Source organism: Perna viridis, chromosome 5, assembly GCF_037379345.1.
Source record: "Perna viridis isolate PV_CMFRI_1.1 ecotype Kerala chromosome 5, ASM3737934v1, whole genome shotgun sequence".
Taxonomy (NCBI): domain Eukaryota; kingdom Metazoa; phylum Mollusca; class Bivalvia; order Mytilida; family Mytilidae; genus Perna; species Perna viridis.
In genome coordinates this window covers 17063418-17081896 of record NC_142449.1, presented here as the reverse complement: position 1 = coordinate 17081896, position 18479 = coordinate 17063418, and the positions used below count along the sequence as shown (strand labels likewise).

Sequence of the window (18479 nt, the reverse complement as noted above, 5' to 3'; positions counted from 1 at the left end):
TAAGTAATAAAAATTAAACTCTTGCACTGAAATAATGTAAGCAGTAAATACGAATATAAGAACATTTTTACATTATGTTACAAATTAGCAAACCCTGAAATTGAAAATAAGAACAAGTCTTATTATGATAAAGACATGAAAATAACATGAATTACTCCTATTGAGTGAAATATAATGCAAGCAAAATAGAGTTAATGTAAGTTTGATACTAAATATAAACTTTTCTCATGCAATTGATTCATACCTGTCAGCAATAACCATCTTTGTCTGCGAGTTTAATAGTCAAGATCGACCTTATTTGTACCGTGTATTTAAATCTGAATGAAATATTGGATTATTGTGAGCGGATAGTACATTTGCAGCATTTAGGTTGGAATATGGGAGAACATTAACGTGTGTTAGCGTATATGTGATTAACTTATTAATACAAAATAACAACATACTCACAATTAAGTTTAAAGGCAATGAAAATAAGTACGGGATCTGAAGTCAAGCATATTGGACGATTTGTTAATCCTACCACAATAAAAGGGGGCACTTTGTAAACATTTTGTGTGTTTGTCACTCACTTCTGGCCTGAACGACTGATCACTCGCCAGACCCTGTTTTATACTTCACTGACACTCTGATATATACAAAACAAATGACACTTTAACAAACTTTAAACATTAACTTTCCCAATGTTAAACAGTTCGAATTTTATCTCTTATATATTGAGCACTTGACAGAAGTGCAGAAATTAGCATGGGTTATCAAGTCTTGGTTACGACTCGACCGGAGATCAATCAAACGAACTTTCATATATGATGTGTACATGGTACTGCTAGTCAACCAATGACGTATTATTTTAGGACTTTTTGTGAGTTTGTACATAGAAGAAAATGTAATAATACACACCTAGACAGATAGTGTTTTTTATTTATTTATTTTTTTTTTTTGTCGGAACTATACTTCCTATTTGACGAGATTTCATTTTTTGAAACATTACATCTTGATCAAACTGTGCTAAGCTTCTCTACTGCCATGTATGTGCAAATCTCTTGGTTGGTATATTTTAACAACAGAAGCCAAGATGCTCACAATTTCAGGCGGGTTCAAAATAAAGAGATTTGTCATTAATCTCAGTTAATTACGATTATACAGAAAATTCATGTTACTGGATGAAAAGTTATTTTGACATCAAGAAATTTTGCAAACTCACATATAAGGTGCGCTCAATCAAATTATTATCTAAAAGTTCTCAAATTCCTTAATACGGATTGGATCCACATGGTTCAAGGTAACAACACAACAGACAACAAGTGAGGAATTCTCCATATAGCAATACCTTCCTGTTAAGGCAAGTTATACAATCGTCAACAATATACAATTTTTAACCTCGGACCACAGTCCGGGACGGCGGACCAATGTCTGGAACACGATAACGTCCTGTTCAGGCAAGTTATACGACATCAATAATTCACAACGACCTCGGACCATTATCCGGAACCTTGGAACATATTGTCCGGAATACAAATACTTCCTGTTAAGGCAAGTATATGTCAGAACGTCAAAGAAACGTCATCAACAATAACGAGTTAACTTCCAGTTATGGCAAGATACGACTCTCAAAAACAATATTCCTCTTGCATCACCTGTCTCCACAAACACATCCCTTAGCCACATCAAATGAATTACAACCTTACATTCAGTATATTCTTCAAGTTTGATCCGCTATCCCATTCTTTTCCACTACTAAAGTTCATTCTTCATCTTTAAACTGAAAATCACAGCTCTTATATACTGTTCAACACCAATTTTACACCAAATATGCACCGACTATTATAATTATCATATTTTATATAACTGACATAAATTTAGCACTAATTCAACACCAACTTAGCACAAATTTCCAGTAAATCATAAACTTTGACAAATACTTAAAACAATCCTACATGGGTAACATGATACTGTACTTCATCACCTTTCCTATAGTAAACCTCTTATAATCATAATAAAGATAAACTTCTGGATTTAAGACTAACTGTACAATGACTAAATCAAAATATGCTTATCTAGACATACAACTAATTATCATGAAAATATACACCTCTATACTACCACAGAATGCAATAAAACTTCCATTGCTGTATTAAAGGAGTTGGAATTCTTCCTTCATTTAAAGTTATCCCTAATTCGACGTGCTGTTAATCAACATGAATTGTTTGTGTGAATTTTATGCTGAAAAGTTTGATATTATTTTTTCAGCAATTATATGGATGAAAGATTTTGAATTCATTTTTTAAGCTTTTGTATTAACGTGGTTAGTCAACTCTAGCTGTCAGCTTGACTACATCTTATTTTATTATGGTATCTTCATTTGAATTCGTATTAATTTTTACCTATTTTGATAGTTTTCCATTATACTTTTAATAAATGACCATCGTATCGAAATATGTTTACTTCTATCGTCCTACTTGAAAAGGACGTCATGACAATAAAACTTTATGGCTTATCTTTTTTATTTTTGTTTTTGCATTAGTATCGTTAATCCTTTATCCTTTGAATTTAACATCATCTGATTGCAACATCTGGCTTTTTTCGCAAAAATTAAATTCTCGTGATGATTAGTGTAGTGGTAAAAGGCTATGAATATGGCCAACATATCAACGCTGTTGTGATAACATAACAATCATTTGAAACATAGTAAAATATAAAAATATCAGGAAAATCCACATATGATAAACTATGTAATAAGGAACATGTAGCAACAAATAGATGTACTCTTACTGTATATGAATTCCGTGTTGTGCAACAGCTATATGGGTATTAACATAAGGCTTGTAGACTCAGTAAATTATTCATTGTTTCTATCAGCAATATCTATGCTGACTTATAGATGTTTGTGATTATTTTGTTTTCTTTACGGGTTTATTCTAGTGATGTTTATGTTAAACATGTGTTTCAGGACAGATAGCCATTGAGTAACATAAATTGTTTTAACTTATACTTTATGAAATGCCGACATAAATGAATGTCAACCATTTCAGTAGTTCTAACTGTTGAAAAAGAGCTGCTCAAAGCTTCCTTTGGACATTGAGTCCAGTTGCATTGTTCCAACACTCTCTTACAGTTACCTGTACTTAGAACGGGATTTTTCGGTCCCAAATACATTCATCTTTTCCGGGAAAACACACAGCAGGATCACAAACCTTAAGCTATAAACAAAATGAGATGAAATAATGTATCAATGTGTACTATTCCGTCTCAAAATGTAGCAGAAAGTATTTCCGTATGGCTGATTATTATCCAGGTGTAAACGATGGCGATTTTGAGGGAAACAGCCAAAAATGAAACATTTGGCGGAGACTTAATGCCTAGTGTGTACGTATTTTGGCGTTTTCAGACGGACGCTTAAATTTTTCAGAATATTGCCTTTTGCAAGAATTACTCAGTTACCCAGTTGTGCAGACGTGCTTTCAAAATAAAACTTATCCCACTCCATTGAATGTCCGTTTTTCCAGAAATGCTGTTTTACACGAGGTGTTAATGTTTGACTGCTTATTGTAAAATGATGCTATAATGTTGACGGTAATTTTTCTCTTGCATAATATTTGGTATGTATTGCATGACTGGAACCTCATTTAAGTATAAATTTATGTAGAAACATTATGTCAACCTCATATATTATTCAATTTGGTTTAACATTATAATAATCAATGACGAATTTAGCATCGGTTTAAGTTGGGTTTAAGATTTTATTCTTTACATTTGTTTTCGATTGTTTTATTTGTACTTTGGTGTATTGCAATTATTCAATTATATACTTGACAAGACAGCAAGCTCTATCATGTAAATCCTAATCAAAATTGTATTATAATTGTGTTTTTTGCATGTTCATGGTTTTGGTTGACATTGATTTCCAAATAAGACAAAATTACAAAGAAAAACTAACGACAACTCACCTTACATGAACAATCATATCCTGATATTTTCTCATGATTTTGTCCTTGGTCTTCGATTTTGTTTTTGTACCTGAACACAACAAATCCCCTCATCCACGCTAATTCATGAAACTATATTGGGATCCACAAAATATACATGGATTATTTAGGGTTCTTTTATTGATAAGGCAGATTGAAATCTGTTACAAATAAAATTAATTGACCTGCTTACCTCTCAAATAGATGAAAAGGTCAGGTTAACTGTCTGGTATAATACAGTATGACACATCATACAAAACCTCAAATACAAGTTCCAGAAACTCAGCAATACAACTAAACTTCCAAAGTAGATTTATGTTGAAATACTAGTCAGAAATTATAGACTAAGTTATAAAAATCTCAAGGAAATCAATATGTCTGCCATCCAGCTCAGCAAACTCAAAGAGAATAATACTCACATTCCAAAGGAAACCCCAAAGAGAATTTTAAAGTACATGTGACCTGAATTGACCAATAAATAAAAGAGAAATAAAGAGTTCTATAAATAGCTCATCAGCTGATAGGTAAATCCATCAGTCAAAGTAAATGATTATCAATTACACTGATACAAGTAACAATATGTATACATTTTAATATAAATGTGAGTAAGTTTTAATAAACATATAAACCATTCGTTCATTAATCTCAAATCATATATCATATAATAAATAAAATACAATACATAAATATATAGAAAGAGTAACATTAAATGAATATTATATCCACAGTCAATTCCTGGTTAAATTCCACTCTGCCACATACTTCCCCGGGCCGGTAAATGACGTCTCGGCATTTCATTAATGTACTAAGGTGAGGTATGTGTCTCCAATATCTTGAGAATTGAACGCCCTGCCTCTGTCTGGAAATCCTTTAGTAAACTAGAATCAGAAGCTAGAGTTGTAATGAACTTAACTCTCTTTTCCCAGTCACTTTGTGGTTTTCCTATCGCAGACTTGGTCATAAGGTACTCACCAGATCTAAATATTTCAGGTGGCCTCCGTTCTCTGGTGGAACGTCTCAGAACCGGTGTATCTTCTGCATCTGTATCCGGAGAACTATCACTACCAGAATGGTTGATTTCCTGAGTAGTCTCCTCTTGGTCTGTTGAAGCGCTTCTGCTATCCTCAACATCAGACTGGCTATCGTTGACAATGATGATATCTTCCGATTGATGGGCGTCCCCTCCAGTCTCTGTTGACTCCTCATCAGGTCTCTGAACAGAATCCACATCAGCAATGACTAAACCACTGTTGCTCTGTTCCTTTTCCCCAATGACATAATGAACCCATACTGACTCTTCATCTGATGCAACATCCTCTGTTTCATCATGTTTGGTTTGGTCCGGTTCTTTGGCAGGTATCAATCTTGCAGGTGTTGCTTTCCGTGGTGCAGGTGTTGGTCTGTCTCGAAGTATTCCAATAGGTAAAAGTAAGTTGCGATGAACAGTCCTGGTTCTTCCTTCCCCATTCTCCTTCCTCACCACAAAAACTGGAATGTCCTCATTCTTCTGAGTTATCACCACATATGGGTCATGCTCCCATCGGTCAGCAAGTTTATGTTTTCCCTCAAACGCAACTACTTTCACCAACACTCTGTCACCTTCTTTCACTGTTCCTCCTCTAACTTTAATATCATAATTGTCCTTCTGCTTCTCTCTGGCTTTCTCTGCAGCAGCCTGTGCTAGTCGATGTGCCTCTGCTATTCGTTCCCGCAATTCCTGGATAAATTTTGATGATGGTTCCTTCTCGTTCTCTCTAAGTCCAAACACTGCGTCAACTGGAATTCTTGGATTTCGGCCAAACATCAAAAGATAAGGTGTTTGCCCAGTGCTTTCATGTCGAGTACAGTTGTTATAATGCACCATTGGTCCAACATGTGCCTTCCAGTTAATTTTCTTTTCCTCCTCGAGTGAACCAAGCATGTCCAGAAGAGTACGATTGAACCTCTCCGTCATTCCATTTCCCATCGCATGATAACTGGTGGTGCGTGATTTCTTCATGCCGGTGATGGTACACAACTCCTTCATGATCTGGCTCTCAAAGTTGGCTCCCTGGTCACTGTGTATCCGGTTTGGTATGCCATAATGGACTATAAATTGGTTGTAAAAAGCTTCAGCGGTGGTTTTAGCAAGCTGGTTTCTCGTTGGTACTGCCACAGCAAATCTGGTAAAATGATCTGTGATCACCAATATGTGTTGATGTCCTCCCTTTGATCTTTCTAAGGTCAGATAGTCCATACAAACCAATTCCAATGGTGATGTAGTGGTAATGTTCACTAGAGGTGCTCGCTGATTGGTCTGCGATTTCCTCCGTACACACCTTCCACATTTCTCAATCCATTCCACAATATCCTTGTGCATCCCAGGTCAATATAACCTATCTCTTACTAAAGAAGTAGTGCGATCTTTTCCAGGGTGACCATAATCATCATGCAAAGTCTCAAGAACAGTTGGCACATGAATAGTTGGCAATACTAGCTGATTCCTAGTCCCATCCTCTGTTGTTGTTGACCAGTACAAAACTCCATCAAAGAGGCGTAGGTGACTGAACTGTTTCCTAAGCAAATTAGTTCCAATCTGTTTGCTGGATGGTTTAGAGTTTCTCTTAAGATGTTCCACAATAGTCCTAATGTCTGGATCTTGTTGTTGTACTTTCACCCAGTCGATGATATTACCAGTCTCCAATCCAGTAAGATCTTCATCATCTAGTATAACATCCGGTGTTAGTGATATTCTCTCCACATAGGACTTTGGAATCACTGAGTTGCATATTGCCTGCACCGATTCGTTGTTTATCGTTGGTAGACGATTCATGGCATCAGCATCTGCATTGTTTCTTCCAGGGCGGTACTTGATGTCAAAGTCAAATGCTGCAAGCGAAGCAAGCCAACGGTATCCAGTGGCATCCAACTTAGCAGTGGTAAGGACATAGGTTAACGGATTGTTGTCAGTCAGGACTGTGAACTTCTGGCCATACAAGTAATCTCTGAATTTGTCGCTAATTGCCCATTTCAATGCCAGAAACTCTCTTTTGTGTGGTGGGTAGTTCTTTTCCGCTTTGTTGATTCCACGACTGGCATAGCTGATGACTCTAAGCTGTTCTCCTTGTTGTTGGTAAAGGACTGCGCCAAGTGCGTCTCCTGAAGCATCTGTATGTAACTCATAAGGAAGGGAACTGTCAGCATATCCTAGAATTGGTGCTGTGCTGAGTCTTTCTTTGAGTGTCTTAAAGGCCGTTTCTTGCAGCTCACCCCAATCCTTGATTGGCACCTTTTTGTTATTCTTTTTGATCTTCTTGTTTGGAGTAGGAATCATATCTGTTAAAGGCCTGCTGATCTTACTAAAGTCTTTGATGAATCTTCTGAAATACCCTACAAACCCTAGAAATCTACGTACGTCCTCCGGTGTTGTTGGTAACAATACGCAGTTCCTGTAAAGTGTTACAGCATTGTATAGACTTATTTCTAAACTACACTAAATACAGATCTTATTTTCCAAAATCAAAAACAGCTGATTTTTTAACACTTTTTGACGAAGTTTCTTTTCATAGAAATTCATAAAAAATTTTAAATGACAGTTACAGTACACACAAAACACATATAAACGTACAACACAAAGGTGACATCAAACCTTTATAGTCCGGTTTAAAGCTGAAAAACACTCCAAATTGTCTAAGTGCTGTTAAATTTTCCGCCGGCTGACGACTTCCGGAAGTTTACAAACTCGGATCGGTTACACTAAATTAATGAATGCTGGTCCCGGGAACAATATTAAAAGTTCGTTGCAATATCATACAGAATTCCAAACCATCAAACACGTTTGGCGCCATTGAAACCATATTGGGATCCACAAAATATACATGGATGACTTAGGGTTCTTTTATTGATAAGGCAGATTGGAATCTGTTACAAATAAAATTAATTGACCTGCTTACCTCTCAAATAGATGAAAAGGTCAGGTTAACTGTCTGGTATAATACAGTATGACACATCATACAAAACCTCAAAAACAAGTTCCAGAAACTCAGCAATACAACTAAACTTCCAAAGTAGATTTATGTTGAAATACTAGTCAGAAATTATAGACTAAGTTATAAAAATCTCAAGGAAATCAATATGTCTGCCATCCAGCTCAGCAAACTCAAAGAGAATAATACTCACATTCCAAAGGAAACCCAAAAGAGAATTTTAAAGTACATGTGACCTGAATTGACCAATAAATAAAAGAGAAATAAAGAGTTCTATAAATAACTCATCAGCTAATAGGTAAATCCATCAGTCAAAGTAAATGATTATCAATTACACTGATACAAGTAACAATATGTATACATTTTAATATAAATGTGAGTAAGTTTTAATAAACATATAAACCATTCGTTCATTAATCTCAAATCATATATCATATAATAAATAAAATACAATACATAAATATATAGAAAGAGTAACATTAAATGAATATTATATCCACAGTCAATTCCTGGTTAAATTCCACTCTGCCACATTCACATGGCCTCATGTTCGAGTAAAGTCTGTTAACTTGACAACTATTTAGTCTCATGTTTTCCGTTCTATCAAACGACCCTGCGGAACAAGAAAATTTATTACAATGCTTGAGATTGACCGCTTACAAGAAAACAAATATAAACTATAATACAGTAACAATTTATCCTGATATAAATAAATGAAGCATTAAATTTACCCTTTGAATTTTCTTCTATGTGTCGATGACATTTTCAAAAGTATCTATTTTTATAATTTACCTAATAGAACATAAGATTTGTTTACTGTAAGAAAAGCTCCACATGCTGCCGAACTGTATGCTGTAACTGCTTTGTCAATGATGAATGGTTTAAGACGAGTAGTAGTATCCTAAAAATTAAAAGTACTCGATTGGGTATTTATTTCAGTTATAGGAAGAGATTCAATTTAATAATTGACTTCATTTTATACTACAGCATGTAATCAGCATATAAGACAGTTAAAGATAACAAGTGGATGATGGTATAGGAATCAGGTATTTATATGGCATGACTGATATTGATTTTGAAAATGTAATATTCAGTATATAAAAATGGTCATAAAAAGATATGGGTATTTTGATATCACCTTGAACCTTCCATCATGAAGTAGAATTTTCACAAACAAAATAAAAAGTTTACATTTAATAGTAAAAGTTCTACCATTTTAAAGTGTTTTTTTTTTTCGTGAATTTGTGTTATATCATTTAACAGACAAAAATAAAACAACAATAAAATCTATTAAAACCAGACCTTGAAAACCTCGATTATAACTAATGTATAAATCCTATCTTTTCCTGGTTGGCTTGGTTTAATCTCTAGTATAGGGACAGCATGTATAACTGTAAAATACATGTGGCAAGTTTGTAATTTGTTTAATAAAAGCACTATTTTAAAATTACGTTAAAAAATTCCTTTTTTAGTTAACGAGCAATATATAACAAAAAGAAAGAAAATGAAAACATATGCACACTTACTTAATAAAAAACATAATTAATAAATGGGAAACTGTAATTCTGATTCAAAAACATTCCAAATTCCCTTTTCAAATAACAACTTGCATTAACTTACCGAAACCTGCCCGACAAAAGTGTTCTTGATGGTGACCCGGGAAGCATTTGCATCCATATAAAGGTGCCACCGTACAAGCCAAAACACAGCAAGTAAAAAGAAGCTTCATTGTTTTGTGTAAGAAAAGAATCAGTCAACAAGTTTAATGTGCGCGCATCGACCGCTGCGCTCAAAAGACTTTTTTGAATCAACTTTTTTTTGGTACACTATGCATGTTTATTTTTAATTAATGTGGTTGTGAATAAAACAATACACAAACATTATCGAAAATATCAACTTTTTTATTTGTTCTCGCATGGAAACAGTCAGATTAGATCAGGAGACCCTTGAAAACTGACTGTTCCTAAAGCTCGTCAAATGAATTTGATATTTTCCGGCAATTTACATGTGTTGTATATTAAGATGCTTATTGGCACTTGAAGTTATTTTTTTTCGTTTTTATGTTTGTTTGTTTGATAATATTGTTTGTATTTTCGACTGGGTTCCAGGTATTGTGTTGTCCAAGGGAAATGAACGGAGACAAGGGGAACAGTCAAAGAACAAAGAACATGAATTAAACAAAACAACACGTACTTTTTTAATTTCCGTACATTTTCTATGAAAACGAGGATGTTGCCTCACACAATTATACAATTTTTGTACAGTTGCTTTAGCATATGTTTATGGAGAAAATCAAAACTAAGATTGTTGTATATTCTCTTTAAGCCTGTACAAGTCAGCATGAGCGAAAATGTTTGCGCAATCAACGTATTTCACGTAAAACGGCATATGCATGCACTAAAATAGTGACCTGTGTAGCCAAAATAGACTCACCTAGTACTGCTTATTTGATGATCACAGATCTAATCATGGTATCTTCAGTTATTCTAAATATGACACAAGAGAAAGCGTTATTTCATGAAGATATCGAATTTATACTGCCAGTTTGATACGATTAGGATTCGGTTTTTTTTTCTTTTGGTTTTTTTTTTTTTTTTTTTTTTTTTTTTTTTTTTTTTTTTTTTTTTTTTTTTGTTTGTGTTTTGTTTTTGTTTTTTGTAATTATGTAATTAATGTGATTGCAAATGTAATTCTTTTTGTAATGGAAATATGTAATATATTTAAACTTGTCAAGCTCTTTATATATAAGCTTCAGATCTAGAAGAATGGGATATTATTGTTTTCAAATAATCGCTTCATCTGTTAAATATTGTTCCCCATTTTCATAACAGTTAAAGCTTTACCTAAGATACTAGCGAAAGAAACAAACCAGCTAATGTAAGTAGTAAATCTGAAGATGGTCAATTATTGAAATCATTTTCAATGGAATATTATACTTTTCTTTATTTAGATTGTTAACAACATTTGGCAAGTTCTTCTTCTTCTTCTTTTTGCAAGTTCTTCCTCTATATTTTCTTCTTTTTCTTCTTCAACATTGTTACGGCATCGTACCGATAGGCGCCGATAGAACAATATTAGTTATTGTCTTTCTATGTTACACATATTTAAGAGAAATGCAATGTTATTCATTGCACTACTTCCGATACTACATATCATTTTGTATTGTACAAATAAGCATTTATAAGTATATGTAATGTCGTAATACATTGTATCCCTCCATGTACATGTATGACATATCATTTGTATTGTACAGAAAACTATTTTAAATATAAATGATGTTGATCCTTCTTAAATAATGGACATTGATGGTAACAAATGGGAGAGTCACGATGGACTATGTTTACACACGTGATGACTTTTCATTCAAAATTGTCAACTTTCCTTTCATCTGTGGCAACATCCCTTTCATCTGTGGCAACATCCCTTCAGCACCTGCGTATGGAGTGTTCATATCACAACTCATAAGTTATGCCAGAGCTTGCCGAGACTACGTAGACTTTTTGTATTGCGCTAGTTATGTTGCTACAAGATTGAAGTCATCACTACAAAAGTGTTATGGTCGTCATCATGAACTCATGGATCGTTACGGTGTATCTATTTGCGCCATGAAAACTGATTTGTTCATTGTGACATAGTTTTCCTTTCCTCTTTCGCCTACCCCGGACTTGACTTTTTATGAGCAACTCGGCGGGTGTTTCTAGAAAAGCAGAGGACGCTTACCCTACCGGTGCACCTGGTCCATGCTCCCATTTTTTAGTGGTGTCCCGAGTTGCTCATTTGCTTTTGTTACTTTGTATGTTTTATTTCAGTTACTTTATGTTCTTTGTTGTGTATGTCGGTTTTCCATGTCTGGTCTTTGTTGTTGGATTTCATTCTTTTGGTTACCGCTATAACCTTGGTTCCCTTGATTACTCTTTGGATTGGAAGATCTTATCTTGTCAATTTCGGATATTAGTCCACCATTCCCAAGTCATCTACCACGTGTCCAACATGATACTTAGTTAAAAATCGATGATAACGTCCTTATGTGGGTAGTGTTTGATACGTGTCGCGAAATTTCATTATTATTGCTAGATTATTACCGGATTATAATTACTTGCACCATGGCGGATCAGGACATGCGTATCACTCTTGCGGAGCACCTGAAAATGCTCATAATGCTAGTGCTTTAGTACATTTAGGCCATGTTTTTTTTGTTATTTTGGCGTATTTGAATCATCTCGCTACTGACGCTTTAATATTACTTTTCTGTCGATATTAATTGTTACCCAATCATCATAACTAATTGTTATGCTATGAGTCTATTGAATTGTAATATTCACGATCATATAATTTGTGCATCATTACATCATTTCTATGTATTGCATTCCTTTGTCTTTGAACAGTAAACTATGTTTTACCTAAACCAGAATGAACCGTCTTAATAAGTGTAGTCGTGTCATCTGTATGAATTTGAAGTCTGTGTAAATCAACATATTACAGAAGAAATTAATGTTTCGATTTATAAAGATGTCACATCACTTTCATAACAACAAGCAAACACTGGTATTTATACAAGTAAAAATTGCAAAAATGAGAACAAGAGTCTTATTAGGATAAAGGCATGTTAGTTCCATGTATTAAACCTGTTTAGTGAAATATTATGCAATTAATTGAAAGCATGTTGTTTATCCGAAAATGAACGATTTGGTTGGAATTTTGGGAGCTTGAGTTTCCTTTTAAATACAAAATGTTTTGTCTAGCCTTGGTTTTGCCCTGTTGGTCTATTAATTCATTAGTACGATTTCGTTTTTTTTTGAAAAGTCATACGGTAAACCCTCCTTCAATATCGTTACTCCTTTGAATTTAATTGTACGATATATTGATCCTTCAATTGCAATACGTGACGTTTTTGCAATACTGAAACTCTCGTTATGATATATAAAAGTGTAGTAGTATAAGGCTATTCAAAAACATAGTACTATACCTAAATAATCGGAAATTATATGTTTTTGTTTTTATTTCATTGCACTACGTCACAATGCCCAACGGAGTCAGAATTATACGTCATTTAACAAAAACTGCTGAATGGTTAATTTTGTTGTTTTGTTTGTTTGTTTGTATGTATGTATGTTTGTTTGTTTGTTTGTTTATTTATTTGTTTTTGGTTTTTGTTTTTGTTGGGTTTTTTTTTTGGAGGGGGGAGGGTTCTCAATATATTAATATCAGAAAAACAAAGTCCATGTCCATACCAAAGAAACATCTTTATATGTTCACATATGTAATGCAAAATGAAGTTGTTTCGCATGTGTGAACATAATCACTTCGCCAGAAATATGACCGTTGAGTGACCAAAACGTACAAACTGAACAAACTATTTGAATTTTGGTAAACTGCAAGCATTTCTTTTGTCTTTTTAAAGCGGACATTTTCTTATAGTTCTTATAATTTCTTAGTTGTTATTGATGTGCGTCTCCAAATTCACATTTAACACTTTAATATTTTCAGTTATTTGTTTTAGTTGTCTGCTATTAGACGGAGGTCTGCGATGTAATGATTTAAACTAAAACGTATTTTATCGTAAAAATTATTAAAACAAGTTAAGCTCTGTGTTTATTTTTTAACCACTGGTACCTTCTTAACAAGCGCCTTCGCGGGCTATTGTCAAATCTGGAAAATCACATTGGGCTTTGGCTAATTCACATCTGAAACATGCAAACGTTTTTCTAATTATTTTTTAGATTTCTTGTGCTTGTTTCCTTCTTGACAGCATAACATTACAACTTATGATTGCTTTTATAAACTGATTCTGCTTCTTAATAAATGATTATGCCAGTTTGATTGAATAAATGTATTGAACAAAGTAATCATGATTACATAGTGATTGTCATTGGGCAACTAATTCCCGTTATTATTAGGTCAACAAAATGAGAGATAGTTGTATCAGCATTTGTATTGTAAATCATTTAATTTCCGCTGCTACTTTAGAATTTCAAACAACAATTAAACTGTTTTTTGTTTTAAATAACAAGAACAACAGGTATAATACATTACCTGCTTGCGTATGTTTTGTTGTCTGAGGCACACAGGGGTTCAGAGCTGCTCGGGCAATTTATACTATCTTTATTCTGACAGAATGCGGACACGAAAGTGCGTGAGGTAGTCTCAACTTTTAGTGTTGTGGGAGCCGTAGGAGCCGATGAAGTCGTCGGTTCGGTTGAAGTAAAAACAGGACTCAATGTAGTTTTTTTCGTTGACGCTATTGGCGCTGAAGTAGAAATGGGTAGTACTGGTTTCATCGTAGTGGACGACATCAACATGGCGGACGTCGATTGAGTACTCAAACCAGATAGTACATTTGGGTGCTGACATGTACACACTGCATCCAAATCTAAACTAGAATCTTTACACTTTGCCTTTGTGTACAAGCAACTGCAACAATCACCAGAACGAAACATTAATACTCGTTTTGTTTTGGTTAAAATATAAAGCATTAATTATACAAATACTGCAAATATTTCGGTACACTGTACATCTAAGTTTTTCATTACGATGATAACTTTACTAATCATACGCATTTGTGCACTAAGTTTTGAATTTGCCTGGTGAAATTCCGCAATACGTCTGTTTGTTTGTTTGTTTGTTTTTTTTTATTTTAATGAAAACTGTCTCTGCTTTCTTTTATTGTGTCTTTGTTACTAAGCTGCAGATGTTAATTAAAAAAGTGACCCTAGAATTTTTATCCATCCAATAAGATACCATTTTGTTGAATTCAATTGGTTATTAAACGACTTACTGGTTTGGAATTAAAGAAACCGTTTAATAATTGTGACAAATTAAAGTATCATGATTCACATGTTTAATATTGAAGCAAACAAATGTTCATTTGGTTGTGAGTGAAAAACTTACAAATTATCATATACTTGTCCGTTGTTATCTCTATACAATCTATTTCCAGGTTTGGCTTCCGATTTACAGTCAACGTACATAATTTCTTGGCATAAGTCATAGTGAACAAGAAGTGAATTGACAAGACCTAACAGCCCTAAAATGTATCAGTACAAATAATTATTATTATTATTATTTTTTTTTTTTTGGTTTTATCTAATTATTATTACATATTTGTTCATTTACAAGGTTTTTCGCATTTTACTCCTTTACTTTGAATTATTTTTTTTAATATTCTATACACATAAACGAATATAATAAAAATCTTACTTTTTGGCATGGGTACAGACTACAGAAAATATGTTACATATAGAAACTAGTACGTTTGAAAATGTTATATCTCAATTGGTATAAGTTTTCAAATTACTTACCCAAGACAAGTAGTTTAAAAGGTGTCATAAGTCCCATTATCTCCAATATCTATATGTCCGAACTTTTGATGATAAGAATTGTGTAAATCCTCAAGGATTACTTTTCTTCGATCTACTTAATATACTGAGCTCCTTCGTATAGATAACAAGTTAAGTTCGATCTTTCAAACGTAGAATAATTTTCTTTAACACGTTTGAAAAATGCGCCGCGCCACTCAAAAGTTGATCATTTGTAGAAGGCATCGAGGTCGTTAATCCAATAAATTTTCAAAATAATGGCACCTGTGGTGTCAGAGGAGTTGATATGTGATTATTGGCCATTCAAAAGCTTCAAAGGCCTCTGGTGGCCATTTTGTAATTAAGCGGAACCAAAATTCAAGTTCTCATAGAAACTTTTGCATACAGCATTTCTGCCAATTTGGTTTAAATTGGTCAAGGAGTTTTCATGTAGAGCAAAAATGCAAAAATGTAAAAAAATCACGAACAACTAAGTGATGGTATAAAATCACTGGGACCTTTCTATAACTACAGGGGATAGAGTTTGTCTTAAGAGATAATGCCAACTTACTCCTTACATCAAGTTTTATATGTAAATACATGGGATAGAGTTGGTTTTCCCTTGATTATATGATGATTTCCTGATGAAAACTTTAGGTAACTGACTGGACTATTGACAGGAAGATTTAGACTTGCTACTAGACATTTTATTCACCTGTTGATAAACTCCTTAAGTATAAGACTGTCTTTTGTGAGACCTATAAACTTTTTATGGTGTTAATTTTACAAAGTTTTGTCCCTTTTTAAGTAAAATGAATATTTTGAAAGCTCCTTCGATATTTTTCACATTTGAACTCATACATTAAATATGATTCAGTATGAAAAATAACTTTATACAGTGTAGGCTAGGCTGTTATGTAACAATGAACTGTATGACTGAGGTTATATTGGAATTGGTATTGAAAATAAAATTGTAAAAAGCAGAATACTAAAAGCATGAGGCAATATTTGTCATATACTTCAATGTTTGATATTTACTGGTCATCTTACAATAATGAACAGAATTTAAATGGGGATTTGTTAATTTGCATTCCTTTAAAATAAATGAACAAAGGAAAATAAAAATTCAAAACCAAATTGATCTATAAAGTTGTTCGTTGAAAGTTTCATCTGATGTAGCCACAGTTCTATTATATTCTTTGAAAGTATTCTAAAAACTGCATCACCAATAGCTGTTTAAAAATGTTAAGAACTTAATGTAAACTCTCTGACCGAAGGTGGTGTTATATAAGATTGAAACGTGATTAGTTGCGAATGATACGGTGGCTGATATTTACTTATATCCCTTATTGTCTCAGTAAAGGTGGCAAGTAGTGGTTGACAATACTTGAATGGCACAATAAACCATTACTATGACGTCCCTTGTGAAAAATAAATCAGGGATGTCATTTGCTACTTTGCCATTGATCAGGTCCATAACCTTATCAAAAATGTAAAAGTTCTAAGTTTTTTGATGGGCCATCTACCACTGGTGTCAACTGCAGTAAAGTGATAGTAAAATTAGCATTTGAAGCAGACGTTTGCAGCTTACACGCCCTCTTTTCTCTTTCTGAGGACCCATAACTTCAATAACACTACTTTCATCATTGAAATGACGTCGATTTAAATTTTCGTTACTGATAAATGTTACAGATTCTTCAAATATTTCTTGTATATTTTGTCGTTGGCTTTTAATCGGGATATTTGACAATTTCTTGTAGGAATATCCAAGACAATTGACACATACATATGACAAATGATTTACAGATTGAATAGATTTATTATTACATATTTTATTTTCTAGACGTTCATTTCTAATTTCACTGAATATGATTGAAGGCTTATTTTTTCTTTAAAAACTCTACACAATTTATAACATCTTTGTTCATAATATCTCTCATCTTTGCAGTCCTTCTGGACTCTGTTATATTCCCATGGTAATATTTTCTTAATGTTCTTAACTAGTGTAGTCCTGAATCATGTCATTTCTGTATTTGATTAATTGTAAATATAGGTATTTGTATGAGTGAAATGTTTAGCATCCATTGTGCACTTTGAAATCAATTTCTATTGAACTATTGTCACACTTCGAATAAAAGCTATAACTCATATACCAAAAATCTGGATTAACAAATTATTACCTTAAGGCATGATCAAGCTGAGACATTTAATATAGGAAAACAATTTACAGTAATGCCTGTAGAGAAGAATTTTACTGACGCCTTCAATTGAACTCACTTCTCTGAATAGATCTTAGTAAAGTAACTTAGTGTTTATTAATTTACTATCAATATGATTTTCGATATGTCAGTTCAGGATTGATTTATTTCTGGTTCTCACTATTCAAAATATGACGAAATTTTCAACACCAATAGATTAATAAACATAGAGTCAATATGCACAATACAATGAGATACAATGATTTAGATGAAATGTTCAAAGACAAAGTTATTACCTTGGCCACAGAAGGAAAATTGAAATAGACGTAAGAAACTTAAATTCTACACTGTGTACTAAGAAAGCCTCTACTGACGATTCTTCATTATTGTCCAATTCAGATAATGTGAGTATAATTCATGTATATCAAAGCTTTATAGTAAACAAGAGACACATCTATATTTGAATAATTAGCTTGATGCTTCAATGATCAAACAGAAAAAGACTTTTGAAATTTATGTTCAAATGCCTGAACCTGAAGATCCACTAGAGAACAAGACTGTCGCATCCATGGTCATGGGCCTGATAGCTACAAATTTTTTCACACTGCTCAAAAGATTCTTGCACGTCCTATAAGTTTTGTGGAAAGAAAGAAGAACACATATAAGAAAATGGGAGGATGAGAAAAAACAAGAGAAAGAAAACAAGGTAAAGAAGAAATAATGTGAAGTTTGTTTAGATAACAATCAGTGATATTTTGTTTGATGACCAATGTATCAATGAGAAATACAGAAGTTGTTATTCTTTTTTTCAGCTTTCAGTTTTAAAGAACACGATCAATTCATGTATATATATATATATATATATAACATAAAATCAAAACAAAAGTAAACGTTAATGTAAAACAGTTCTAGCTTGATGCAATAAACATTACATGAAAAGGGAAAACACAGATATAACTCCTGAAAAAAAAACTTACAGAAACCTAAAAGTTATTAGAAAAGACAAAGTCTAACACTTAAGGATAAATCAACAGGAGAATAAAGTGTCTGAATGGGTGT

General features: G+C 33.3%; 2 protein-coding genes across 2 annotated transcripts; both read right to left on the bottom strand.

The window, feature by feature from the left end:
* Positions 1-4147: 4147 nt before the first annotated feature.
* Positions 4148-9331, bottom strand: LOC148616299 (uncharacterized). Its single transcript, XM_088581729.1, has 4 exons — positions 9230-9331; positions 8720-8828; positions 7895-8540; positions 4148-4222 (listed from the first exon to the last, which is right to left on the bottom strand). The coding sequence occupies exons 1-3, from the start codon at positions 9329-9331 to the stop codon at positions 8407-8409; spliced, it is 345 nt and encodes a 114-aa protein (XP_088437855.1). The 3' UTR covers positions 4148-4222; positions 7895-8406.
* Positions 9332-13506: 4175 nt separating this feature from the next.
* Positions 13507-15380, bottom strand: LOC148616298 (uncharacterized). The gene is made up of 4 exons (XM_088583211.1): positions 15226-15380; positions 14816-14951; positions 13961-14338; positions 13507-13611 (listed from the first exon to the last, which is right to left on the bottom strand). The coding sequence occupies exons 1-4, from the start codon at positions 15260-15262 to the stop codon at positions 13545-13547; spliced, it is 618 nt and encodes a 205-aa protein (XP_088439337.1). The 5' UTR covers positions 15263-15380; the 3' UTR covers positions 13507-13544.
* Between the last annotated feature and the right edge of the window lie 3099 nt (positions 15381-18479).

Bases quoted from the DNA above. Each gene is read 5' to 3' on its own strand.
- LOC148616299 (XM_088581729.1), bottom strand. From the start codon at position 9,331: ATGTATTTTACAGTTATACATGCTGTCCCTATACTAGAGATTAAACCA. The intron at 8,829-9,229 runs GTCTGGTTTTAA...TTTAATTTTTAG, and splicing joins TTATAATCGAGGTTTTCAAG to GATACTACTACTCGTCTTAA. The intron at 8,541-8,719 runs GTAAATTATAAA...CTTGTTCCGCAG, and splicing joins CAAATCTTATGTTCTATTAG to GGTCGTTTGATAGAACGGAA.
- LOC148616298 (XM_088583211.1), bottom strand. From the start codon at position 15,262: ATGGGACTTATGACACCTTTTAAACTACTTGTCTTGG. The intron at 14,952-15,225 runs GTAAGTAATTTG...GATACATTTTAG, and splicing joins TTTTAAACTACTTGTCTTGG to GGCTGTTAGGTCTTGTCAAT. The intron at 13,612-13,960 runs GTAATGTATTAT...TGCATGTTTCAG, and splicing joins AACAAAACATACGCAAGCAG to ATGTGAATTAGCCAAAGCCC.